The following is a 27,276-nucleotide window of genomic DNA, read 5'->3' as shown; positions in this document are numbered from 1 at the left end:
TGTTTAACTGTAAAGTCAGAGGAAATGACAATAATGCATGGATGACTGAAAACTATATAATGTCTCACCAAATTATTATTTTTAATAGAAAAACTTATAATTATTTTTAATAGAAAAACTCAACAACTTTATACAGTAAAATTCAGAAATCTGGTCTGTAGTTTTTATACTTTTAATTTATTTAGTCTGGTTTGTGTTCACTTCATTAACCTATTGGCCTGAAGTACCTCGAGCTGACCAAGTAGTTCCTGATACAAAGCGTGGAAAAAGTTATGTCATTAAGGGTTATTATTTTTAGAGCTAACTGCTGCAAAGCAGATGTTTGTGCCAGAAGGAATGTAGAATTTCTGTGTCCAGAGTAAATTCACCTACAGTTGTGATTTACACAGTGTTTCTCATGGAAATTTTAAGCTATTAACACGTTGATTAGTCACAGCATTCCTTCACTGTTCAAAACATAATTGGGTCTATACATGACCAGTCAGGGTATTTTTGTCTCCAGTTTTGTCTAAACAATAAAAAAGCAAAGCGAATTAAATGTTTTGTTTTGTTTTGTTTTGTTTTCCTCTTGTTTTTTTTTTTTTTTTTTCTTGGAGTTTTACTTTCTCTTGTTTTTTTTTTGTTTTTTTTTTTTTGTTTGTTTGTTTGTTTTTTTATTTTTTTCCTTGGAGTTTTACTTTCTTGTTTCATAGAGTGAAGGAAAATTGCTCCCCATCCAGGAGCAATTAATGACAGTAATTAAAAAAGCATTCACTCAGAAGTGACAGGGAAACAGTATGAAATGGATTGAAGATTTGGGGGAGAGAATAGCTTTCTGTTTTGACACTGTGATAATTGTGCAATATGAGTTTTTCTAGGTTTACAGTCAATGCATCTCAAGAATCCAAATTCATCAATAGCAATTAAAATTTTAGATCAGGATATGCATGAGTAAGAGCTGCGTGGCCAGGGTTTGCATACTAGGTACTTCAAAATCTAAGCCATATTTTTTAAAGTTGCCTGGCCTTAGGTCTCTTGGAAATGGTTTACTGGCTTTGAACAGATTTTGTGCTGCATCTCTTCTCCTGATCCTGCAGGCAGCCTGAAGTGCTATCAGCTACCTCATACTACCATGTTGAGACCTCCATGCTTCCTTTCCTTTTTTTGTTACTGTATATGCTTACATAAACATATATACATATACATACATTACATAAGTGAATAAATAAATCAAACAACCAGCCCACAGTTTATGTGGAATCAAATTCTACTTCTTCAGATATATCCCTTAGTCCCTGAGGAATCCTATGCCAATAGCTTTGTAGGTAATATGTTTTGAAAGTGTAATGTTCCGAAAGCATAACCTTTTCTCTACCCTCCTTGGGGTAGATTTTTTTTTTATTGTTCACAGACAGAAACTATGTCACTCCATGCTTCCCTATATTCCCTGAACACTCAAAGTCCAAGACTGGCTATAGAGACAGACACTGTCAAAAGCAAAATTCCTTCCAGAGCTTTATATAATGAATAGGACTCAGAGTTGAGGAGAAGGAGCCACTGTGACCTTTGCTCTCATTGGTGCTGCCCACTTCTCTCCAGTTCTGCACATGTAGAAAATATGTGAAAAAATGTGTTTTAATGGAGCAAGAGAACAGATATTCTATGTTGGGTAAAGTTGGCTTTTTGTGCTATAATCTCATCCGTGCATGACAATGGTAGAGTGACAACTCTGTCAAGAACTTCCAATGGGAAACAAACTGCATACTTGAGGAATAAAAGAATAAAAGATGACAAAGCTATCCCTTGACTTTCTGGATTGATTATTGCTTCTGAAAATATTTTCAACATTACAAGACTGATAAAAATGTACAGAAAATATTTCAGCGAAGGTCCATATATGAGTTCAACTTTAGAAATGGTATTTTTCAGCTAAAAGGTTGAAGAGAAAGAAAGGTTGGATTAATTGCTTCTGCTTTTCATTTTAATGTTGTCATCATTAACATCTAAAAATCCCTATATCCTAATAATCCGTATATCCCTATAAACAGTTGTTTCCTTTCTTTGTATTCCTCTAGGCAATGGATTTAGATATTCCAGTGCTGGCAAGGAACATTCCTGGGAATGCAGCAATAATAAAACATAAGGATACAGGACTACTATTTTCAGATCCCCAGGTAACAAAACAACAAAGATTTAAACTAGTTTTCTTTCCCTCCAGAATTTAGGCTGACTTTCCATTACATGCTGGTGTCTCTCTGGAAACTTGGCTTTTAAGCTGAGCAGTTTATCTCAGATTCTGCTTAAACTCTAGGTGTTAGATTGCCTTTCTGGAAGCTTTGCTGTTGTCTCAGTTTCGCAGTTCACTAAACTTTTACTAGGTGTCAGCCTTGCTGAATGTTTGACTAGCCTGTGCTGCTTTAGAGCCTGCCCTCTGAATGGGGCCCTGTTCTCCTCAACTTGTTGCACTTCAGTTTTGAAGGTTCCATAAGCAAACTTTGCAATAAATGTTATGCATCTGTCACATTTCTTTCCAAGCACTAACTGAAATATGAACTCACATTAGACAACCAGTAGCTGACAAAAAGAAGTGTAAGCCTGAAGTTTTAGACAATGTATTATCTAGCAGTAAGTGTTCATATAAAGCAATATTAACTCAAAGATATTACTTGGTCAGAAAGTAATTAATGACTAAAATTAAGCAATATTTTAAAATAGATTTTCTGGGAAGATAAGTAAGAGTGGGGAGAGGGGGAACACAACACTGCATATGTAAATGCTGCAATTTTTTTATTTTATTTTTTATTTTTTTATTTTCTTGTTGGTTTGTGGCTTTGCTGTTACATATTTGTATATGTTGTGGAAGATGACTTTCAGATGCAGATTCGTTTATGTTTTAGTTCATTCCTTTTTCTTATGTGGTTACCCTGAATATAAAATACTGGAGGAAGTCTATGATAGTTGCTTTTAAAGCCTCTATTCTAAAATATTACACATAGACTTTCTTGTCCTCTTATTTTTTTGAACTTGTCTAAAGACTGACTGTAACATTCTGTTAAAAAAAAAAAAAAAAAAGATTTTTTTTGTAGTCACTACTTTTGATTATGAAAAGGGAAGGATTATTTTTCATGGGTGAAAATTTTCATGGACTAACACTTTGGGCTTTTGGTTAATGGAAGATAAAGTTGGTTTGTATGAGGAGGAAACATATCCTACATTGCTCTGATGGGATCCTCTACAACTTCAAGAAAGTAGAATTGGACCAGCAAACATCACCTGCAGTGTCTAGTTCTCATCATAAATATGATCTAAGAGGCATTGTTGTGTTGTGTTTTCAATTGGTTTGGTATGTCAGCATATTTTATTATTTATTTAGTACACCTATTTTAATCATTTCCTGCTCTGGTCATACATATCATCATGTATAGAAAACCCATATTTAATTTTCAAACTAGTCATGAACCTATTTTGCAAGAGTTTATTCCTTTTACGATCAATTAACTAACTAACCATGATGGCAGTTAGGGAAGAAAGCATTAAAATAATCAACTTGCTTATTACCATTATTCCATAAAACAGATTTTCCTAGATACCAATTATTAACTAAATCCTTACTGTTTTTATCTAATGCAAGATTAAATAAAATTTACAGGAGCAGTCTATTTGATAATTTTGCAAAGTACAAACTGTATCATATTTATCCAGTTTGTGGAATGTGTGATTAATGTATCCTATTAAGTGGTGTTTAAAGAAGGTGAGTTTTCTCTGTTAGTTTTTGTTGTTCTTTTGTTTGTTTAATGGAAAAAATTCTTGTAGCTCCTTTTTTTTTTTTTTTTTTTTTTTTTTTTTTTTTTCCCTAGAATATTCAGTGTTTCCAATGGTTCTACAGAAAGATTTCTTTGTTAACTTATGGAATTTATTTTGCTGGGGAAGCAGTCTCTCTTCTTGAGATAACCCTTGGTAATGGGGTACTTTCAGGGTAGTGGAGGCTGAGATATAAAGCTAATTATAAAATTAGTTGTACATGTGTACATGTATTCCTTGTAAGCAGCCCATTGCCTTCCATATGCTTCTTCAGAACTTTAAGGATATACGACCATGTTGAACTCACACACTGATGTCTCTCCTGATATTAATTCTGATACATTCTGTCTGGTGGTTCCCTCAACATGCTCGTTATATTTGGCTTGGAATTCAGATACATTATTCATTCATACCAGACCCAATTAGTTTCATCATACACCTTTGTAAGAAGTCTCCTCTGTGATCTCAAAGCATCCTACATTCCAACTGTTTGTTTGGAATTTGAGATCAATTAAAAATATGCTATAATTGCCTTATATAGAGGAATGCATAATTTTGAGCACAGTAGTTCCAGTGGTATCAGTTACTGTCACATGGATAAGGACTTTATTTTATTTCAGAGTCACAGACTTTAAATTGAATGCTATTTCTTCCCTGCAACATACTCTTTCTGTTTTGCTGCCAATTATTGCTCCCAGTTTTGCTGTTATTCTGTCCCAGTGGGCCACAAGATCTCTTTTTAGTGAAGATGGTAACTTGCATTAGCATATTAGCCGTCAAGCTCCTAGGTAATATTTGTACTGGAATCACATGTTTGTGCAGTTAGCCTATCTTAGAAAGGAAAGTAATATCTCTTTTTTCTCTGTAAAACAGCAATTGTATATTATATTATAAAAGCCCTTCTATAATTTTTTTGGTGTCAAGTAATGTATCAGAGAGGGTTTTGATGTCGTGGAACTTGAGGCTGGGAATGATAAGGTTGAGTCCCTATGGGTTAAGATCAGCAGGAAGGCCAACAAGGCAAGCATCCTGGTGGGGGTCTGTTATAGACCACCGAACCAGGATGAGGAGACTGATGAGGAGTTCTACAGGCAGGTGGCAGAAGTTGCAAAATCATCAGTGCTTCTTCTCGTGGGGGACTTCAACTTCCCTGACATATAAATATTTTTATAAACGATCTGGATGTAGGAATAGAAGGTATTTTGAGCAAGTTTGCTGATGACACCAAACTTGGAGGAGTTGTGGACTCGAATGAGGGTGTAAAGGCCTTGCAGAGGGATCTGGATAGGTTGGAGAGCTGGGCGATCACCAACCGCATGAAGTTCAATAAGAGCAAGTGCCGGGTCCTGCACCTGGGACGGGGAAACCCTGGCTGCACGTACAGACTGGGCGATGAGACACTGGAGAGCAGCCTAGAAGAGAGGGATCTGGGGGTCGTGGTAGACAGCAAGTTGAATATGAGCCAGCAGTGTGCCCTGGCAGCCAGGAGGGCCAACCGTGTCCTGGGGTGCATCAAGCACGGCATCGCTAGTAGGTCAAGGGAGGTGATTGTCCCGCTCTACTCTGCGCTGGTGCGGCCTCACCTCAAGTACTGTGTGCAGTTCTGGGCACCACAGTATAAAAAGGACATGAAACTGTTGGAGAATGTCCAGAGGAGGGCTACAAAGATGGTGAAAGGCCTGGAGGGGAAGACGTACGAAGAACGGCTGAGGTCACTGGGCCTGTTCAGCCTGGAGAAGAGGAGGCTGAGGGGAGACCTCATCACAGTCTACAACTTCCTCGTAAGGGGGTGTCGAGAGGCAGGAGACCTTTTCTCCATTAACACCAGTGACAGGACCCACGGGAACGGGGTTAAGCTGAGGCAGGGGAAATTTAGGCTGGACGTCAGGAGGGGGTTCTTCACAGAGAGGGTGGTTGCACACTGGAGCAGGCTCCCCAGGGAAGTGGTCACTGCACCGAGCCTGTCTGAATTTAAGAAGAGATTGGACTGTGCACTTAGTCACATGGTCTGAACTTTTGGGTAGACCTGTGCGGTGTCAAGAGTTGGACTTGATGATCCTTAAGGGTCCCTTCCAACTCAGGATATTCTATGATTCTATGATTCTGTGATATCCTAGAAGCACAACACAGCCCAGAGAAAGCACTCTAGGAGGTTTCTGGAAAGTGTGGAAGATCATTTCCTTACGCAGCTGGTTAGTGAGCCTACCAGGGGAGGTGCCCCTCTAGACCTGTTCACAAACAGAGAAGAACTGGTGGGAGATGTGGTGGTTGGGAGCTGTCTTGGGCAGTGACCATGAAATGGTAGAGTTCTCCATTCTTGGCGAAGTCAGAAGGGGAATCAGTAAAACCGCAGTCTTGGACTTCCATAGGGCTGACTTTGAGCTGATCAAGACACTGGTTGGCAGAGTCCCTTGGGAGGTGGTTCTGAAGGGCAGAGGAGTCCAGGAAGGCTGGGCATTCTTCAAGAAGGAAATCTTAATGGCTCAGGAGCAGTCTGTCCCCACATGCCCAAAGACGAGCTGGCGGGGAAGAAGACAGGCCTGGCTGAGCAGAGAGTTGTGGCATAAGCTTAGGAGAAAACAGAGGGTTTATAATCTTTGGAAAACAGGGCGGGTCACTCAGGAGGACTATAAGGATGTTGTGAGGCTGTGCAGGGACAAAATTAGAAAGGCCAAAGCTCATCTGAGGCTCAATCTGACTACTGCCGTTAAAGATAACAAAAAATGTTTTTATAAATACGCCAACACAAAAAGGAGGACTAAGGAGAATCTCCATCTTTTACTGAATGCAGGGGGAAACGTAGTTACAAGAGATGAGGAAAAGGTGGAGGTGCTTAATGCCTTCTTCGCCTCAGTCTTTAGCGGCAAGAGCAGTTGTTCTCTGGATACCCAGCACCCTGAGCTGGTGGAAGGGGATGGGGTGCAGAATGTGGCCCTCATAATCCATGAGGAAATGGTTGGCAACCTGCTACGGCACTTGGATGTGCACAAGTCGATGGGGCCGGATGGCATCCACCCAAGGGTACTGAGAGAACTGGAGGAGGAACTGGCCAAGCCGCTTTCCATCATTTATCGGCAGTCCTGGCTATCAGGGGAGGTCCCAATCGACTGGCGGCTAGCAAACGTGACACCCATCTACAAGAAGGTCCGGAGGGCAGACCCAGGGAACTATAGGCCTGTCAGTTTGACCTCAGTGCCAGGGAAGCTCATGGAGCAGATTATCTTGAGTGTCATCACGTGGCACTTGCAGGGCCACCAGGCGATCAGGCCCAGTCAGCATGGGTTTATGAAAGGCAGGTCTGCTTGACGAACCTGGTCTCCTTCTATGACAAAGTGACACACTGGGTGGATGAGGGAAAGGCTGTGGATGTGGTCTACCTTGACTTCAGCAAGGCTTTTGACACCGTTCCCCACAACATTCTCCTCAAGAAACAGGCTGCTCGTGTCTTGGACTGGCGTACGCTTCGTTGGGTTAGAAACTGGCTGGATAGCCGGGCCCAAAGAGTTGTGGTGAATGGAGTCAAATCCAGTTGGATGCTGGTCACTAGTGGTGTCCCCCAGGGCTCGGTACTGGGGCCAGTCCTCTTTAATATGTTTATCAATGATCTGGATGAGGGGATCAAGTGCACCCTCAGTAAGTTTGCAGATGACACCAAGTTAGGTGCGTGTGTCGATGTGCTTGAGGGTAGGAAGGCTCTGCAGGAGGATCTGGAAAGGCTGCACCGATGGGCTGAGGTCAACTGTATGAAGTTCAACAACGCCAAGTGCCGGGTCTTGCACCTGGGGTGCAACAACCCCAAGCAGCGTTACAGTCTGGGAGCTGAGTGGTTGGAAAGCTGCCTGGCGGAGAAGGACCTGGGAGTATTGGTGGATAGTTGGCTGAATATGAGCCAGCAGTGTGCTCAGGTGGCCAAGAAGGCCAACAGCATCCTGGCTTGTATCAGAAGCAGTGTGGCCGGCAGGTCTAGGGAGGTGATTGTCCCCCTGTACTTGGCTCTGGTGAGGCCGCACCTCGAGTACTGTGTTCAGTTTTGGGCCCCTCGCTACAATAAGGAGAAGGAGGTGCTTAAGAGAGTCCAGAGAAGGGCAACAAAGCTGGTGAGGGGTCTGGAGAACAGGTCTTATGAGGAGTGGCTGAGGGAGCTGGGATTGGTCAACCTGGAAAAAGGGAGGCTCAGGGGTGACCTTATTGTTCTGTGTAGGTACATTAAAGGAGGCTGTAGCGAGGTGGGGGTTGGTCTGTTCTCCCATGTGCCTGGTGACAGGACAAGGGGGAATGGGCTAAAGTTGCACCAGGGGAGGTTTAGTTTGGATATTAGGAAAAACTTCTTTACCGTAAGGGTTGTTAGGCATTGGAATGGGCTGCCCAGGGAAGTGGTGGAGTCACCATCCCTGGAGGTCTTTAAAAGACATTTAGACATAGACCTTAGTGATATGGGTTAGTGGAGGACTGATTAGTGTTAGGCCAGAGGTTGGACTAGGTGATCTTGGAGGTCTCTTCCAACCTAGATGGTTCTGTGATTCTGTGGTTCTGTGAACTATCAACATTTGTAAATGGGGCAGAAAAATACTTGTTTGCAGAATAATACCCAAACCCAATGCAAAGCTGTTGAGGTACTTTCTTCTTTCATGGATGTAGAATGAATACCAATCATCTTCACTCATGGTTTTTAAGATAAATTAACCATTTACATTTGTTGTTCCTTATCTCCCCAAACCATGTCAAATACAGTTTTTAAATCACTGTATACAGTCTATCGTTTACTTCTCTTTTTCCCCATCCTGAGGTCTGTATCTCCTTTCATCTCCACCTGTGTGGCAATTTGTTAAACTGCTCTGCTCTTCCACTTTCCTGCAGCTTACAACATTCTTTCTCTTTGTTGAGCATTCTCCTTTTCTTAAACTGTGGTAGAAAAAATAAGTTTCATTCACAAACACAAGAATGATCTCTCTTCAGCTGCTTAGTGCTCCATACCTCCATGAGAAAAAAAGAGGCCCTTCAAAAAGAGGTTTCTTATTCTTAGGATGTCAAATCTCAACTTGATAAAATTCTAACTCATAGCATGTTTCATCCTTCTGACCTCTTGTCTGTATCCACCATTTTCTGTAAATCAAAGTGTTTATTCCATTCCACACAGAAACAGGAGTTTAAAGAGACTGACATGTCTATTTTGTCATACAGGTTTGTCCTTTAGTCTCTGGATGAAAGTTTGATCTAAAAGAATACACTGCAAGATGTCCAAGTTTATCCTCAGCAAAGTCAAGTAAAAGAAGGACGAAGTTAAGGTCTGCTCAGCATATGAAATCCATTCTTCTTTTTTAGCCCAAAGCTAAACCAGACCACAATCCAGAAACAAACAGGAAAAAATAAATAATGAAAATCTGGAAGACTCCAAGTGAGTCTATCTGGACTCTGAATGGAGATCCGAATGGAGGCAGTTCATTACACTGAGAATAAGTTCTAGTGTGTTACATATTAGGGAAAATGCTTTTAATGGTATGGAGAGATTAGTACTTTGTTCACGTGGTTGGGAAAGTCTGTTTCTGTCTTGCAGAAGCTTAAGCACCAAATATTTTTAAGAAAATGTAAAAGGAATCTTCACTGTTTCAGATGAAGAGAACCTATTTGGTTGTGATGATATAGACTATATTATAGATCAAGAGTAGAAAATGGTGCTTGTTTTCAAGTTGTACTGGGGAGGGAGTTTTGTAGTATGGTAAGCCTAAATATGAGCCATTGTGTTTGGTTTGTGGGCCGCCTTATCTTTTGAAAGTTAAATTAGAGGGATAGAAATGGACTGTTTCATAACATGTATATCATTTTAAACTGTGAATGTTGTTGGCATTCTTCTTCTATTCTTGATGAAAGAGAGCTTTTGTGGTTTATAGGAAAGTAGGAAATTGTAGTCATCATTAATCATTTCCACAAATGCTGAGGTTTCATGTATGGAAATAGAGAAGGTCTTGCCAATCACTGAAGACAATACTCAGATGGAAACAGCAGTTAAAGTAAAGGTGAAAGCTATGAAACATTTTGTCCTTGATACTACATCATCTGTGCACCTTACTTTTAAATCACATCTTGATCCTGCCATTACTTGAATTTGCAAGTGTATGGAATATATGTCACTGAGTTAATGCAACCTGAAAGAAAAAATGATAAGAGAGAAGAATAGCCAGCTGCTTTGGGGCAAAACCATGTTAAAATGGAAGACACAAAGAGTTACTCAACATCCTAAGGTTCAAAATTATGGGTCCAGCATCTGTGAAATCACACAGAAGGAGCTGAATAAACAGAAGGAAGTAAATAAACTTCAAAGGCATAAAGCAAGGGGCCAAGCACAGACTGAATTTGATTGTGAGCAGGATCCAGAAAGACTACTGCTAGCAGAGAAAACTTTTGAAGTTTTAAGAGAGAAACACAGCTCAGCTGGGTACTGGCAGTGATACACTGAATGCACATTGTTTTCCTCTGCCAAATGTGGGTCAGTGCCATTCCTACCAGGATTTAAAACCAGAATGCTGCTGAAATTTTAGACCTTTGAACCTTGGTTCTGAATAGATTAATTTGCAATGTGTGCAGTGCCAGCAATCACTGTTTACACTCTCCTAGAAATACTGACCCCTTGCCCTGTGAAGTACACAGATGTGCCAGCAAACTTATGAGCTTTGCCTGCCACTAGGTAGGTATGTCGCTAATCTGAGTTGTAGCTGGCATTTGCCTTTCCTAGACTAACTCTCTGCTATTTAAGAATCATGTCCTTTTATCTGCTGAAGCTGATATGAAATGGTTTAATTGCAGAATTACTTTCATTACATAAATAATATATTAACAATGCATCTTATTTTCATCATGTGTGAGCTCTGGCACCAATGAAATTCTCATGGTAATTGAAGGAATATTTGTTCTTCTTTTTCAGTTCACTCATTTTGTTGCTTTATCTTCCAGATAGTGGTATTTCTGGGTTCCTGCAAAATATTATACACAATTTCTTTTAGGTACTATATAAAAAAGCTGACATTTTCTTTAAAGATGATTGGTCAATTTACCAGGAGAAAAATGTACTATGGATGTTTGCTGTTGAAAAATGTCAGTGTTTGAAGTGAAGTGCTACACAAAAAGAGAGCACATATAATATCACTTATGGATGTACATTAGATGATCTTCTCCCCTGTTCTTCTGGGTTGTGTCTAACTACATAAGAGAGTGCGCAAATATTTGTGCAAACATCACTTGCAAAATACAGCATAACTGCTGATTAATACACATTACCGCACTGTAAGTAGTTTGCATATCATAGGCTTCTAGAAAGAAAAATGAAATCCTTGATTTTCTGAACAAGCTCTGAGTACTGAATGTCTGCATTCTGCAAGTGCCCCTGCTTCAGACACACCATGAAATTTTGACTGAAATGCAACTCAGTTGGAGTTAATGATGACACCTGATAAATGAAGTTATTGCTGTCTAAAGCTCACTAACCAAAACTGAGAACAAGCTAAGCCAGATGCTCCAGGAGTACAAGGCAAAACCCAGATAAGTCACAGCAAATCTTCCCATTGGCTTCCAGTCTGATAGTGACTTGTAGGTGGTCACATTTGATTAGTAGAAGTAGGGATAAAGCTGAGAAGTCCTTATTCCCAGTCCCTCAGTATTTTTCCATTTGCTTTTTCTCACTCCTGCAGTTTCTCAGCTTTTATGTTTGGCATTTTCCTGAAATTATCCCCAGCACTAAATATTGTAACTGTGAAGAAGGATCTCATTTCTTCTATCAATTACATGTTTCCAAATTTTTGTCTTCTATATCCACATTTTAAAAGAATGCTAATAGGACTACCTGTCAAGAAATGTTACATTGCTGCTTCTGTTCTTAGGTAATTTACATAAATTATTTTTAAACATTACTTTAAATAAAATCCTCCACAGGAGCATAAAATTAAAGTTGGAATGTAGTTCAGTGCGAACGGTATTTATTACTATGATTAGACAGGCAATTGGATGAAACCAGCATAAGTCATGTAAGACGTTCCCACCTTCCTTGTTCTGTATTCTTGGCAGATATGGAGGAAGGAAATGAACAGATATCTGAAGTCATAGTCCTTGGCTGGATCTGCAGTGTCTGATAGATGTGGCCTCAGGCTGCTCTCTAGACCAGACTCACCTGTCAGAAAACACCTGAATGCCAGATAGTTGCAGATGGAAGGCAGGCTGGTTGATGTGTGTGGCCCTCATGGCTGTTCCAGAGGCCATTCAGCACCGTGTGGACAGAGACAGCATGAGAGAAGAGTTTGGGAATGGAGTGGACAGAGCCTGAAGTTGGGCTGGAGTTCTGCAGCACATCAAAGGGGAGAATGTGTGGTGTGCCATGGTTTTCTAACAGGCATTAGTGAAATGCATTTGGAGTGCAATATGTGCTGAGATCACTGGGCAAGGAGTGGGGCATTTTTGCACCTATTAACCACGCAAGTTGAAAAACATCTCTGCAAAGATTATAAAGTGGTGCTGATTCCATGTAAAATTTGAGGTTAATATGCATGTGTGAAAATCATCTTCGTCTGGTCTTTGCCTTTGTAGGTTTGTAACTGAGGTTACAAATCTTTCAAACAGAACTGACATGTGCATCTCTGACTATTTAAATCTCATGTCGGTGATGCATATATTGATGGTTTGTCTTGTCAGTGAGAGTCAAGGCAGTGATTATAATATGTTCGATGTGATTTCACGTACCAGTGTTTCCCAAGGGTCATGCTATAGTTATGTATTATGCATAGCCATAACTTTCATTACAATAGCAGCATTGATTCTGTGGTAACCAAAGATTTTATATTTATGTATTTGTTTATATAACTGTGCACTTAGGTTTTCAAGTACAGTTTGCTAGTTAACCTAGTGTTGATATAAATGCTGGGGCTATTTATGATGCTTCTTTCATAGCTGATGGTTTGTGTAAATAATATATCCCCTTTCTGCCACCCTTTTTTGTCCCCCGTGTCCTTATGCACCGATCTGCACTACCAATCGTGTAGTAATGTATTACCTTAATTTTCCATTGGCACATTAGCTATCTGCATTTCTGAGCCAAACCAAGACAATATTTTGCAAAGATCTGAGCCCATTTGTAATCAAGCTGAAGTATTGGAAGTTGTCTCTTGATAGAATATTAGATCAGCTGCTCAGAATAGATTAGTTCGGACATCAAATCTCCTTTCATATGTTTGAAGTTCACAAAGTCTCTTCCCTTGAACTAAATTAGAGTGACAGAGGAGCAGACAAAGGAATAGTTGTAATCTGCCAGGTCTAGTATTTTACAAAACACAGTTAATGGAAATTCATATGTGGCTTTTTTTGCAGAGCTTGATGAACTTAGACTGCTGGATCTGTAAATGTCCAGATGCAACAACTCTGGAAAATCATGTTGCTGCATGCCTGCTCTTAACTTTGTACTGTGACTATTTTTATATTTTGGCTATCTTTGTGTAGTGAGTTTTTCAGTTTCACTACAAAATAACTAAACATGTTACGATAGCAATGAGATATAAGCTTAATTGGGCTGAGATTAAATAATCTGATGCCAGCTATCCTCCATGCAGGAAACCAGGTGAATTGTTTAATTTATATCCAGCGTGGCTTTGTAACACTTGGGTAGGCAAACAATTTTTGTGGCATTAAATTCATTGCCTATACTTGTCCTAACACCTATGGGATTTGCCTTTGATTTTAAATGACTTGGTGGGCTGAATAAAAGTTATAATTATTTATTGATCATTGCTTATAAATAAACTATGGTACTTGACCTTGAAAAATGACTTTGAACAGCTCTGTTTATTGGTTCACAGATGAAGTGTTTTACTGTAATCAAGCAACCGGTACAAGTTATTTCAGAATCATGAGAACTTCAAGGAACCTTTAATTTATTATATTCTTTATCTTTTTTAGGAGTTTGTTGTGCTGTCCAAGAGTTTGATGAATGACCCCATTATGGAAAGAGAAATTGTAAAAAGGGCCAAAGACTATGTGAAGAAACATCACTCATGGGAATGTGAAAGAAAAGCCTATCAGACTCTTGTCCTAAAACTCCAGTGAATTGCAGAACTACAGTTGATACCTAGCAATCTGTGTAGAGCGCCTTAATAATGATGAAAACATAATTAGTTTTGGGTTTCTCTGGGTTTCTTTTTAGAAGAGATAGTAAGACATGCATTATTATTCTATTCAAATACACCAACATCATAGGAGTTTCCTGCTACTTCAAACTATCAAATTTATCTAATTCAACACAGCCTCTAGTGTACCAATTCATCACAGACCAGTATCGTTTTGTAAGATTACACAGGAGAAATATACTCCTTGAACAGACACAAATTCTTTGTTGTTGTAAGGCTCAAAGGGAGGATGATTTCTTGTATACAGTGGAGCACTCAACCACAAAGAGCTTATGTTAAACATGATTGTTACATCCTAAGAAAATGCAGTACCATTTTCCTTTCCAATTATACCAATCTGAGTGTATTCGGGTACATGAGACATACATACAAGTTCATAAAACCACATTTAATTACATATACAGAGTACAAAAATGTTAAGATGAAAGCTTTCTTAAAACTAGAAGATGGACATGTCTATTGAGTGCATAAAGATTTGTGGGCCAAAACAGCAAACAGAGTGTTGATGCTTAGAGAAAATGAGAAGTACAGGAAATGTTTAACTGCCCTGGACGTACCTGAATTCCTTTCAGATAAGCTGATATGGATGAACAGTCCTATGCCTGCATTTTTTCTTGGGTCCTGGGAGTAGAGCATGTAGGTTAGCACAGCACTGACAAGCGTACATGGCTTCAGATTCCAGAACTGCACAGCACTGTCCTCGGCAGCAAGAGGTGCTTGCAGGCAGAAATGCTTTGTTATGTAAACTACCTCTTGCAGTTACTTTGGTACCTCAGTGATTTACCCATTTAATAAAAGATTTATGAGAGCTGTAAAATGAAATGAAGGAAAAAAACAAAGGTATTTTCAATTTACTATGTATTTTGGTACTGTTCATTCTCATTTGTGGTTCTCAGTATATATTTTAACATACTGCATCAGGCCATTTTAAAGGGAGACGTATTTGTGCTTGAAGTCCATAATAATAATTTTTGCTAGTGTAATGTTTATGGACATATGCTTGATTTCATAATTGGTCATCAAAGAATTTGTATTTATAGAAAAATGAGTGTCATACTTCTAATTCTTACTGGAAAACTCTATATGCTTTATATAGGCTTGATCCTGCCCCAATGAGAACCAGTGAGTTTTCTGTTGATTTGAGTGGCTATTGAGTCAGACTTTTCTTTGTAATAATGAAGTTCAGTGTGTGTTTTAAGCTTTTGTCTGTGTTTTGGATATTTTGCAATTGTTGAGACAGTAAACAAGAAAGGAATTTGAATATTGTGTATTGATCTCTCTAAAACATATCCACTTCTATTGTAGTGTGCTCAGCCTTGCCTTCAGAAACGTGGGACATCACAACCTCCAAGGGCAAAATGGGCCTAATCTCAAACCTGAGAATTGCTACGTTTCCTTTTAAGCACATTTCTACTAACTATTTTTCATGTCCTTTGACATGCTGAATAGTAAATACACGTGCACTAGTTGTCGGTTTAGAAGCCGCCAGCCAACATCTATCACTGAACCTGCAGCTCCATCTTTCATTTGACATGTCACTCTCTCCATTACCAGAGAGTAGCAGGGCCTCTCATGAGACTGCAGCATCTCTTTTAGCCATAGCAAGCTATGCACTAATGGAGGAACCCGATGACACTTTCAGCATGTTGTATGTGGTAGGGCACATTTATAGGCAATAGCTATAAATGGTCTTTTTTTGTTGTTTTTTAACAAACTGAGCCTACTGCAGGGCATCCTGTTCTTCTCACAACATCTCTCAGACCTCCTCTGCCTGTGTGTCTCTGATACTTTGCTTATTTGGCTTTGATCTATAGGCCTTCCCCAGCCCATTTCCTATAGCATTTATTGTCCTCTGAGAAATGCAGGTTATTAAAAACAAATAAACAAGTATGTAACACGTGAGATAAACCAGCTATATTTCAAAGCATTGAGCTAATGGTAAATGATTGGAAATAGTAATGATCAGAGAGCTTTTTCCAAAGTGTGATATACTTATTACCAAGCTTCAAGGAACGAAATACATTGAACTGGAATTTGCTCTATTTCCTGCAAAACAAAACATGTGCAAGTGAGAAACTCTGCTACCCCCTCAGAATGTAATTAACATATGATTTTTCAGGCTGTATTTAATCTATAAATATGAAAACTGCATCTGGGAAACAGCATGCTCATTTGCATTTGATAACCATACCAGCAGCACAAACAACCTGTCTGCAATATATGCATTAAAAAATAAAAAAAGAAAAAAAAAGAAAAAAAAAAAAAAAAAGGAAGAAGCCAAAATAGTGGTGAGCTCAGCCCGCAGGACTGTTTTACAGTCATCAAACAAGGCAGCGTTCATCAGTCAAGGGCATTCAGCTTTGATATCATTTATCACATGGGCTTGTGTTCTGCCACGTGAAGCTTGTCTAGTGAGGCTAAAAGGTTGGGGCAACAACTTCTAGGGAATTTCATCACAATAAATTACAGTTGAATTTTTGTTCTAAATTTAATTCAGTGTTATGTTCCAGGCCCATAAATATTCAATGAGTCTTGTAAGTCATTGTAAAGAAAATATTAGACCCTGTACAGGCAATTTTAGGTATAATTATCTTTCATATGACTTCACTCAAACGATTTTACTTAAGAATAATCCTTTTGTTGTCCTGCAGCCCTAATTATGGTATTTATCTTCCACCTTCAAAGCCCCATTTCTTATCCTAGCAGCTTTTTAAGCAAGGCACACCTCATTGGGATACAGATACAGCTCCAAAAATAGCATGGGTTCTGTTTGCAGGAAAAATCTGCATTGTACATTTACCCCTGTGGCTAATTCTGTATTTCAGGACCTTGAAGTGTACTGTTAATTAATCCAATTACATGCATTTTATTTTGCAATTAATTCTGTCACTGAATCCACAGGAACTGAATGAAAGCAGTGGACCTGTACAATGGGTACTACTATGCCATTTCCTTTCTTGGCACGATTACTTCAGGAGTAGAGACAATTTGGTAGTGTGTGGCAAAACCCAGCTAGAGCCTGTGGTCTGTGAGAATGAGAGCTTCCTGAATTAGGATTTCATTTTAATTAGCCCTAGAGCATACATAAATGAATTTTTAGACTTATTTTCTGCATTCTCATTTCAGCCTTAACCAGGATATGCCCTAAGAAGGCTGATTCCAAGGTAAGTCTTTTCCAGGTTTGTCCACTCCTGGCAAAAAGTCACATTGGCTCAAAGCAGCCAGGATTTAGCAGCTCCCATCTCCGCAGTCGTGGCTCTGCTGTTCTCCCCAGCATGCAGAGCCCACGCTGCCTGCCCTCCTCTGCTCCTGCTCTGCTCTTACCCCTCAGAGGTTCTCCGTAGGAAGCCAGGGGATCTTTCTCTCTTTCTTCCTAGAGCAAACACAGAATTTGTCAGACTCTTATCCTTTGCCAGTGCTGCAATCAGCAGCTGGCTCTGAGCACTGGCCTTGGGAAAACAGATTATACTGATCTAACTCTTATCTTAGCAATAACCAGAGTGCCTTGGAGGTGGCCTGTACAACGTGTCTGGAGGGGATGCACGTCCCCTGATCAAATCGGGGAAGGGATTTAGATACAGATCTCTAAAGCTTTAAACAAAACAAAAGTCAAGCTTTCCTCTTAGGCCTCATTACAGCTCATTTTAGAAACATTTCAGAAGTCAGATGAGACAAAAAGCAGTGCTCCCAGGGAGCTGGAACATTAATGTGGCTATAAGGTTATTAACACATTCTTTACATAGTGTAACAAAGTCTGTATTTGAGGGGGCTTGGCAATAGTTATTATTACTAATGTGACATGGCATTCAGAGCATTAACTTTTGAAATTCAAACAGTGTGACTAGAGTTATCAGAGATGCCAGGGTTTATAGGACCCTTGCATGCTCAGCCATGGTAGCCTGGCTGAGTCAACAGATGAATTCAGAGCCCTTTGCGACACCACTTTCAATCTCCTGCTGACCTTTGTGGTTTAAGGTCCTGACCGAAGCCTCAGAGCTCTAAATTAGCCAAAGGGAGTTACTTGGTGATCTCAGGGAAATCGGTTTTGATGTTTTGCTATTAACTTACTTGATATATCAGGATTTAAGATGGCAGCCATCAAAAGAAAATGTTAAATTGTATACTGGAAGATTTAAAAGTATGTGTGCTCCTTCTGCAAATATAATTTAGCATCAACATAGATGAATATTAAGCAATCCAAACATCTGCAAGGTCTACCCTTGTGTTTAACGAATACAGAACTTCATTCTTCTTTTACGACACATTTTCTCCTGTCTACTGGGCTCATAACCTGTTCTATCCCTTTCTCCCCACAGTCTTTTTAATCTTTCAGTCAAAAACCGTTCCACATGAAATTAAAGAAACAGTTTTGTCAAAGGCTTGTCAGAGGAGATGGGTGCTTCCAAGTGGAAACCAATCACTTAATGGCTCAGTGGGATCTGAGCATTTTTTTTCATTAAGTTGTCCAAAGTGATTTCATCACTCCAGACTGTATTTCCCTTCCACCCACCTCTGTGTGTCTGGTTCAAGCCCAGTTGCTTTATTGTTTGAAACCCACACCCCATAGGCAAGCAGGCCTCTGCAGCCCAGTCAGCAAGAGCTTGGTATTTCCTGGCACATGTCCTGGTATTCCCAGATGCCATAGGCAAAGTAATTCTGCGTGACACACCCCAATGGAAAGGCTTGATCCTCTAAACATTTAATTATATTCAGAATTTGAGAGTAAAGAGAGAAAAAAAAAAAAAAAAGGAAAAAAAAGAAAAAAAAAAAAGACAAGACAACATAAGACCAAACTCTCAGAAAAAATAAGGTTTAATTATTTTTTAAACAATCTAAAATTTCTAAAGAGGTGGGTAACTTTTATGTGCATTCCTCCTTACATGAACTGTATTTTTGTCAAGTATCTATTGCATGCATTAGATGTCATTCCTATGATATCTAATTTTAGGTATTAAATATTGAGGGCACTTGAAATCTCTCATCCTTTATAAAAATGTGGGACAACATTTGTTTTGCCCCATTCTAGAAATTCATTTCCCCTAAAGCATTGCAATGGTTTCCATCATTTATCGGCAGTCCTGGCTATCAGGGGAGGTCCCAGTCGACTGGCGGCTAGCAAACGTGACACCCATCTACAAGAAGGTCCGGAGGGCAGACCCAGGGAACTATAGGCCTGTCAGTTTGACCTCAGTGCCAGGGAAGCTCATGGAGCAGATTATCTTGAGAGTCATCACGCAGCACTTGCAGGGCCACCAGGCGATCAGGCCCAGTCAGCATGGGTTTATGAAAGGCAGGTCCTGCTTGACGAACCTGGTCTCCTTCTATGACAAAGTGACACACTGGGTGGATGAGGGAAAGGCTGTGGATGTGGTCTACCTTGACTTCAGCAAGGCTTTTGACACCGTTCCCCACAACATTCTCCTCAAGAAACAGGCTGCTCGTGTCTTGGACTGGCGTACGCTTCGTTGGGTTAGAAACTGGCTGGATAGCCGGGCCCAAAGAGTTGTGGTGAATGGAGTCAAATCCAGTTGGAGGCTGGTCACTAGTGGTGTCCCCCAGGGCTCGGTACTGGGGCCAGTCCTCTTTAATATGTTTATCAATGATCTGGATGAGGGGATCAAGTGCACCCTCAGTAAGTTTGCAGATGACACCAAGTTAGGTGCGTGTGTCGATGTGCTTGAGGGTAGGAAGGCTCTGCAGGAGGATCTGGAAAGGCTGCACCGATGGGCTGAGGTCAACTGTATGAAGTTCAACAACGCCAAGTGCCGGGTCTTGCACCTGGGGTGCAACAACCCCAAGCAGCGTTACAGTCTGGGAGCTGAGTGGTTGGAAAGCTGCCTGGCGGAGAAGGACCTGGGAGTATTGGTGGATAGTTGGCTGAATATGAGCCAGCAGTGTGCTCAGGTGGCCAAGAAGGCCAACAGCATCCTGGCTTGTATCAGAAGCAGTGTGGCCGGCAGGGCTAGGGAGGTGATCGTCCCCCTGTACTCGGCTCTGGTGAGGCCGCACCTCGAGTACTGTGTTCAGTTTTGGCCCCTCGCTACAAGAAGGAGAAGGAGGTGCTCAAGAGAGTCCAGAGAAGGGCAACAAAGCTGGTGAGGGGTCTGGAGAACAAGTCTTATGAGGAGCGGCTGAGGGAGCTGGGCTTGTTCAGCCTGGAAAAAGGGAGGCTCAGGGGCGACCTTATTGTTCTGTGTAGGTACATTAAAGGAGGCTGTAGCGAGGTGGGGGTTGGTCTGTTCTCCCATGTGCCTGGTGACAGGACAAGGGGGAATGGGCTAAAGTTGCACCAGGGGAGGTTTAGTTTGGATATTAGGAAAAACTTCTTTACCGAAAGGGTTGTTAGGCATTGGAATGGGCTGCCCAGGGAAGTGGTGGAGTCACCATCCCTGGAGGTCTTTAAAAGACATTTAGAAGTAGACCTTAGTGATATGGGTTAGTGGAGGACTGATTAGTGTTAGGCCAGAGGTTGGACTAGGTGATCTTGGAGGTCTCTTCCAACCTAGATGATTCTGTAATTTTGTGATTCTGTAATTAAGATAATTTAAAATATTTGTTTAAAATTAAACAATACATTAACAGCAGAGAACAGTTGGCTGCTGAGAAACTGTAGTTGTGAACACCTGACTTGAATCTGCATTTAATCACCCTTACATCCCTCTTAGCCCCTCCTACTGTTCAAGAAGCAAGTCTATCACACCTTTTGTGATATTTTAGTATGCTTCTTGTTTTGCAGTTTCCATTCTTGTGTACTTCAGCACAAATCTTCTTAGACATAAGTCCAGTTATAACTACAGCCTTGCTAGAAGGAGGTCACTTATTTCATTTGTCTGATTCAATCAAGTTACATTGAGCATTGAAACTAAATGCCCATTTACTTCTTCAAAAATTAATCCCCACCATTGAAAAGTTGTGCTTTTATTTTAGTAACTTTAATGAAGTGGAAAATGAGTTACGGAATCTTTAATTTAACTTAAGCAATATATCAAGAGACTATATGTGTGGAGCATGGCCTTTGCCATCCCTGAGAGCCTCCTGGCTTCTCTCCTGGCTATTGTTTTTCTTTTAAAATATGTTCAAACAAGAAATTATCTGGAATCATAATAATAAATTAATTAATTAATTAATTAATTAATTGAAAGGAATCACAAATTTAAAATAAATAAATAAATAAATAAAATAAAAAAAATAAAATGCTTAACTTGTGCAAATGTTCACACTTTGCATAATCCACTGTGGTACACTTCCAAGTTACCCAAATATTTGGTTTACTTTCTGGAGATAAAGCTTGCCCATCCTCTAGCACTAACGCTTGGTGCTTTTGGGATGGGAAGAGATTCCTCGGTGTTTGGCCAGCTGTTATCACAGCCATGCTCTGGTCTGCAGCACAGCCAATAAACACTATCAGCAGTAACTATTGGCTCTGCAGTCATTATTTCCATACCTGATCTAACCCAGCAATGACAATTTGAAGAGGAATGTGAGGATGTAAAAGCAACACACTCTAGAGAATTTGTAATGCCCATGAATACTGGTACAAAATATTGGCACCTCAGTCCCTATTTAGAAGCCGATTGCTGTGCTCTGGGAGTCAGCCTGTGACACCACCATGGCTCTGAGCTCTTGCTCCTCAAACAGCATCAGCGACTGCTGGAGTTAAGGTGTGATTTGACAAGAATAAAGGCATTAAAGGCTGTCTCACACTTTGTAATGTGGTTATAAATAATATTGTTTTGGCCAAGTAATAGTGACAATATAGCTATTTACAGACTGCACTAAAGGTCAAGCTAGGAGGTTGCACCCTTTTCTGTATGAAAATATAGCAAAGAGGCAAGGGGAGAATTCAATAACAATCTTCTGAAGTAGGAGAACATTAATATTTCATGTTCTGAATATTCATAATCTTAATACTATTTCCCTTTCTTTTTGACCTCAGTATGACCTCTGTAATGATTCTGTTCTGAACAGTTTTAAAGTCTTCCACAAATCCTATAGCTCATCTTGTTTTTTGTACCCACAGTTTCTTTCTGATTACATATTTTATTGTTGTAGCCTTGGGAAATGCTCCTGGGTGTCTCTGGAGTATTATGCATATAGTTACCTAGTGCATCTTCCATCCTTTTTAGTTACTTTTCTGCAACTTAATGAGATCATTTTTCTATCTGCTCCACTCTTAAAACATGTGTCTCTGCACATCACTTGTTTGAATAAAACATCAGAAAGTGTTTAAGCTTGCACTGGAGGAAGTCTCCCAGACATCATCGTTAAGGTAATATTGTTCCACACTGAAGTGACTTTTTCCCTTTTATTTTAGAGCCTGCCAAATTTTGCCAACAGGCAGCTCCCCAGCAGGACTGGGTCACCTGAGCCAGCTCGGATGGGGGATGCACTTTGCCACAGGAGCCCAGAGCAGTGCCGAGAGGTGGGAGCTGTAGACATGCCCATGGACAGACAGGAAAAACCATTAATGAAGTGGGACGCTCATCGAAAACAGAAATAAGAGGTGTATAATCAGCTCTTTTTTTTCTGTTAAGCAAGGGAAACTCAAAGGAATTGTTACTGATGTCTTTCAAGAATCTTGCATTTGTTTTGAGGACAAGGAAAACAGCATTTCTCAGAACCAGAACTCTCTTCTCTGGCAGGTATCTTTACTCTGCAAAACAAGGGCATTTTATTTTATTTTAGTTTAGTTTAGTTTATATTTTATTTTTTTTTTCCCTCCTTCACTCCTTAAAAGAATGGTGCCTTTCAGACTGTTCTGTGAGGCTGGGATCTTCTAATGACTGATGTCTGCACATGGCTCTTCAGGTCATTGCAACAGCTCCAGCTTGCTAATATTGTTGTAGCTCTTGCTAGAGTTTTGCCAGTGCAATGTGACATCACTCCAAATGTCATGTCAGGGGACAACAGAGCTGGCTGGGGGGCTGAACTATTGAGTGGAAGGGAACATATCATGCATCAAGTGATTCACTGGACTTGAATAAATCCTCTGGTCCTTGGCTGTGATCACTCTGCAGCCAAGTGAGCAGCAGTACTGTGACTGCTGGGGCTGAATGCAAACACCTGGGCTGAGACCAGCTGCTTTCCTCCCATTTAAACAAATTCAGCATACAGGATCCCAACTTCAGCAGGCTTTAAATGGAAGGACCACTGTAAGGGACTTGTTTGTGATGTCACTACATTCCTTCCTCGTGCTGATAACAGCTGTAAAGTTAAATCCCATATTTAAACAGGGAAAATGGACCATCAGGTCTGTAGCTCTTGAGCAGCAGTCATTAATTCCTGTGAATGGCTCCTATTTCTGTGTCTTGTTTAAAATTCTCCAGTCCCAGACAGTTAATTGAACCAGTACATTAAAAGCCATGTAATGAAGATGTGGCGAGGTTCAGCTGGCATCTGTAGAGTCAACAAGCAGCTCAAGACAAAATGGGAATGTTTCATGCAATCCTGACCAATCTCAGAAGAGGCCAAATTCCTGAATATGAACTTTGGAGGCAAAGAAGGGAAGAGGTGATATGCCTGAGCCAGTCTGGCAAGAGCAGACAATGTCAGATTGTAAATGGTGCCGGTGATGGACACACACAGCAGCGCAGCTGGAGAGAGAAAGCACCAACAAGCACTTATTCTGCTTGTAGAGACACAAATGGAGGCACTCGTGGACCCATGGAAGAGATATGAAGCCTCAGCAAGGGAATTTCTGCACAAAGACAAATAGTCCGGAACCAATTTCCTTTAAACTACTTTATGGTTGGCGAGATTAATCTCACATTCATGCAAGTGTCTCATGAATACAGAAAACTATTTATTTGGATTTCCATTATGGTCAGCGGAGTTGTCCAGGCCTCATTGAAAGCATAGTTCATCAAAGCAACCTCAGGTGAGGAGAAGCCACCAAGGAAAGGTATTTGTCTTCATCAGAAGGAGGGAGAGACCTCTCCAACACATAGCTTGCATTCTTCCCCTCAGCAGTATTTTGTTTCTTCCTTGCTCATTTTTCAGTATTTCGATACATTTAAAGCCACTACTAAAATGCATCATTTTTACCATAACATTAGGGGACAAATTTTATTCTGATTGGCTTATAAATATTAACAACTGGTAACTTTCTTTTAATTGGAGAAAAATTTGTTTCCTGAATCACAGCAAGCCAGGTTTCAGCTTTAAGCAGACAATATAATGGCTTGACCTCAAATCCCACAGAAACCCATGTCCATCCTTAGGTTTGCACAGGGCAGGTATGTAACAGCACATTTTGACTGGGATCTTGCTAAGGTGTCACACTGGGTCACTAGATGCAAACAGCATTCCTGATCCTCCACAGTTATCACACCAGTAAATAATATGGGCATGCAAGGATTTCCATTAATATGGCTTGATACTGGAAGATTTCCAGGAAGACAGAAATTTAATCATGGGAAGCAAGAAAAGAATGAAGGCCTGGAGATGAAGTATGCACTTTCTTGACGCTATCACATAATATAGACACTATTCTCCCCACCATCTTCCTAGTTTTGCCTGTAAATGCATGTTTCCCTGTTCCCATCTATTTTTGGAAAGTCCCCCAGAGCACTATAATTATCTCCATCAGCAATGTCAGAAGAGTTTACAGCCGAAGTAGATGTCTGCTCAGAACAGAAAAATCAGGTACATCCTCATGTGCATTAGGGAGGTATAAAAATCAAGCTGCTGCACAGTTTCTAGTGGAAGATCAAGTAGTCTGGCTGTGCTATTTGTAGAGATTTGTGGGGCATATCTGATTTAAAAAAAAAAAAAAAAAAAAAAAAGAGTAATATTATCCTTCCAGGCTTTAACTTCAAGCCATGTGGATTGAGTAAATACAATGCTCAATTAATGCCACCACAATAATGAGGATACCCTGGTGATTCTTTCTCTTTGTTTATTGCTGGTTTTTCTGCACCACTTTCAAGGGTTCTAATCTCTCTGCCTACTAGTCTGAAATAAGTGAGGATGTACTTTTAAAAAGAAAAGTCTAATTTTGCTATGATGATGTTAAAATTCAGTTATGTTAGGTTTTATGTGTGACTGAGTATCTATATACGCAAGTGAAAGCTACATTCTCAACATATGTCAACTGCCAGTATCTTGTTAATAAATTTTAAAACAAACTAACTAAAACATTACTGAAGAGGATAAGCCTTGCTAAGACATTCTACATCTTGCAAGCAAGTTAGTACCAAAGCCAGTGAATTCATGTTGGGGGAATACAGAGTCCCAAACAGATGCCAGGCTGCAAGCAGCTTCAGCAGGTATCGTCACATCAAGGTGCCAGGGCCTGATTTTCAGAGGTATCATGAACTTTTATCTACTTTTATTAAGTATATTGTCTGCTCGCCTCTGATATTAGACATTGTGTCATAAACCAGGTGCTCAACATTAACTACTACTTTAAAACTGATGATTTTAATTATTCCATCTATTTAGCTTCCCATCTTTTTTTTTTTTTTTTTCAGGACAACAGCAAATTTAGAGAGATCTGGATTTTGCAGAAAAGAGTTATAATGACAAGTACTTTTTCATTTATTTGTGACAACATGTTACCCCCAGAAGGGATCTATCCCTGACATTGGATGCAAAGACTTCCTCTGTGAAGTGGGAGATAACTGTGGACTGATACAAAAGCAGCAAACACCCGTTCACAGAAGAAGATTAATACCCTAAGCCGACAAATGATTTCCATTGTGTATATATGCAACTGCATGAGCAAAATACCCATGTTTCATTGCATATTCTATTGCATATTATACTTCATTATTTTTGAATACAATAGTTCTTTTGGCATTAGTACTAAATGAATGGCAAGTCCATTTTGTCTGAAAGGCTAAACAAACAAGCACTAACAATGAAAATAAATCAGATTGCTGCAGTACTTTCAAGTAGCTGGTAAAAATAATATTTTATTCAAATAACTCAGCTGTAACCACCATGAACTACTGGGAAGGTTAAGGTTGTGGCTCAGTATTCTAGTGAGAATACACACAGAATTATTCAAAATATACAATTTCATCCCCACTGCTTGACTGGGATTAAAAGCAGGAGGTGGGAGTCTGAGTTTCTCTCCCTACTACCAAGTTGAATCTACCAAGTTGAATCTACCAACAAAATAACAGTAAATGGAGTATTCTGAAAGATAAGTCATTTGGCAAAATAAAAATTAAAAAAAAAAAAATACAATGCTACATGTATATAAAAACAATGACAGTCAGGCTGGCCTGGTTTACTCTAAAATAAAGCCACTAAGAAAGAAAATCCACATTTAACACTCTGGACTACTGTTTGTGAGCATGGAGTGCCTGGTGTGGTCAAAGCCCACCTAGGAGGTGGCTGCCCCTATTTCATGGCAACACTGTGAGGCAAGAGGAACTGGAGAAGTCTGAGCTGCTCATATACAATGATGCTGAAAAAACAATGTGAATGTCAACAGGTAATGCCATTCGGATGTGCTCTGGTGGAGCTAAAATTAAAATTCAGCTCTGAAGGATTTAGCTGTCACTGAAGTCTGAGGAAATCATAGCACAGTGAGCTCTGTGCCAGGCCTTTTTATGGGCAGTGAGCAATACTCAGGTGGAAACAGTTAACTCCATTAACCTCAGTGAAATGAGAAATAACGTGACTGCAGTCCATGCACTTACATGAAATTAAGACCAGTTGTTAGCGTGCATGATACAGTTGTTAGATACAGCATAGTTCCTATTAAAAGCAATTAGAGCTGAGTAAGGGCTGAAAACATTTTTTTATTATTATTTTTATTATTTTTTTTCTGAAGAGATCCTTGTCCAGAGACTGCCAGATTACTTTTTTAGGACCAAAAGAAAGCACCACCTAATTTAGCCTCCTGCAATGCAGACCATCTGGCTTCTAATGTTCAGCCCAGTGGCAGTGCCCAAAACAGAGCATGATTTTGAGAAAAACATCAAAAAAAAAAATGTGAGCAGTAAACCTGTTGCAACCCTTAGTGGCTTGTTCCCTCACTATAATAAATGTATTTCTGGTCAGAATTTGTATAGCTACAGCTTCATATCCTGGTGCCGGTCTTTGCCTATGGATTAAAGAGACTGTTCAAATTTATGTCCACCATGTAAGTACTTATGTGTTGAGATCAAAGCACTGCATAAGCTCCCTTTGACAGATGACATGGACTGAGCCCTCTGACTCTCTCTCTCTGAGATGCTTTCTAATCTTTTAATCATTCCCCTGTCTGAATCCTCCCCAGCTCCTCACCCCATATGATTTGAGAGCCTGGCTGGAGGCAGCAGCCTCCAGGACAGAAGAAGGTACAGCCTGTGCTTCCAGAAAGGCCTCACCTCTGTGTGCTGCT

The 27,276-nt window shown here is 40.1% G+C and overlaps 1 protein-coding gene across 1 annotated transcript in view; it reads left to right on the top strand.

The window, feature by feature from the left end:
• The window catches only part of GLT1D1 (glycosyltransferase 1 domain containing 1), a 67,767-nt gene extending 52,566 nt beyond the window's left edge, over positions 1-15,201 (top strand). Inside the window, exons 11-12 of the mRNA XM_032198955.1 lie at positions 2,055-2,153; positions 13,714-15,201. Coding sequence (XP_032054846.1) covers positions 2,055-2,153; positions 13,714-13,860 — 246 coding nt within the window. The 3' untranslated portion in view covers positions 13,861-15,201. The remainder of the gene's footprint in view (positions 1-2,054; positions 2,154-13,713) is intronic.
• Positions 15,202-27,276: the final 12,075 nt, after the last annotated feature.

Source organism: Aythya fuligula, chromosome 17 (genome assembly GCF_009819795.1).
Source record: "Aythya fuligula isolate bAytFul2 chromosome 17, bAytFul2.pri, whole genome shotgun sequence".
Taxonomy (NCBI): Eukaryota; Metazoa; Chordata; class Aves; order Anseriformes; family Anatidae; genus Aythya; species Aythya fuligula.
This window is presented reverse-complemented; position numbering and strand designations above follow the sequence as displayed.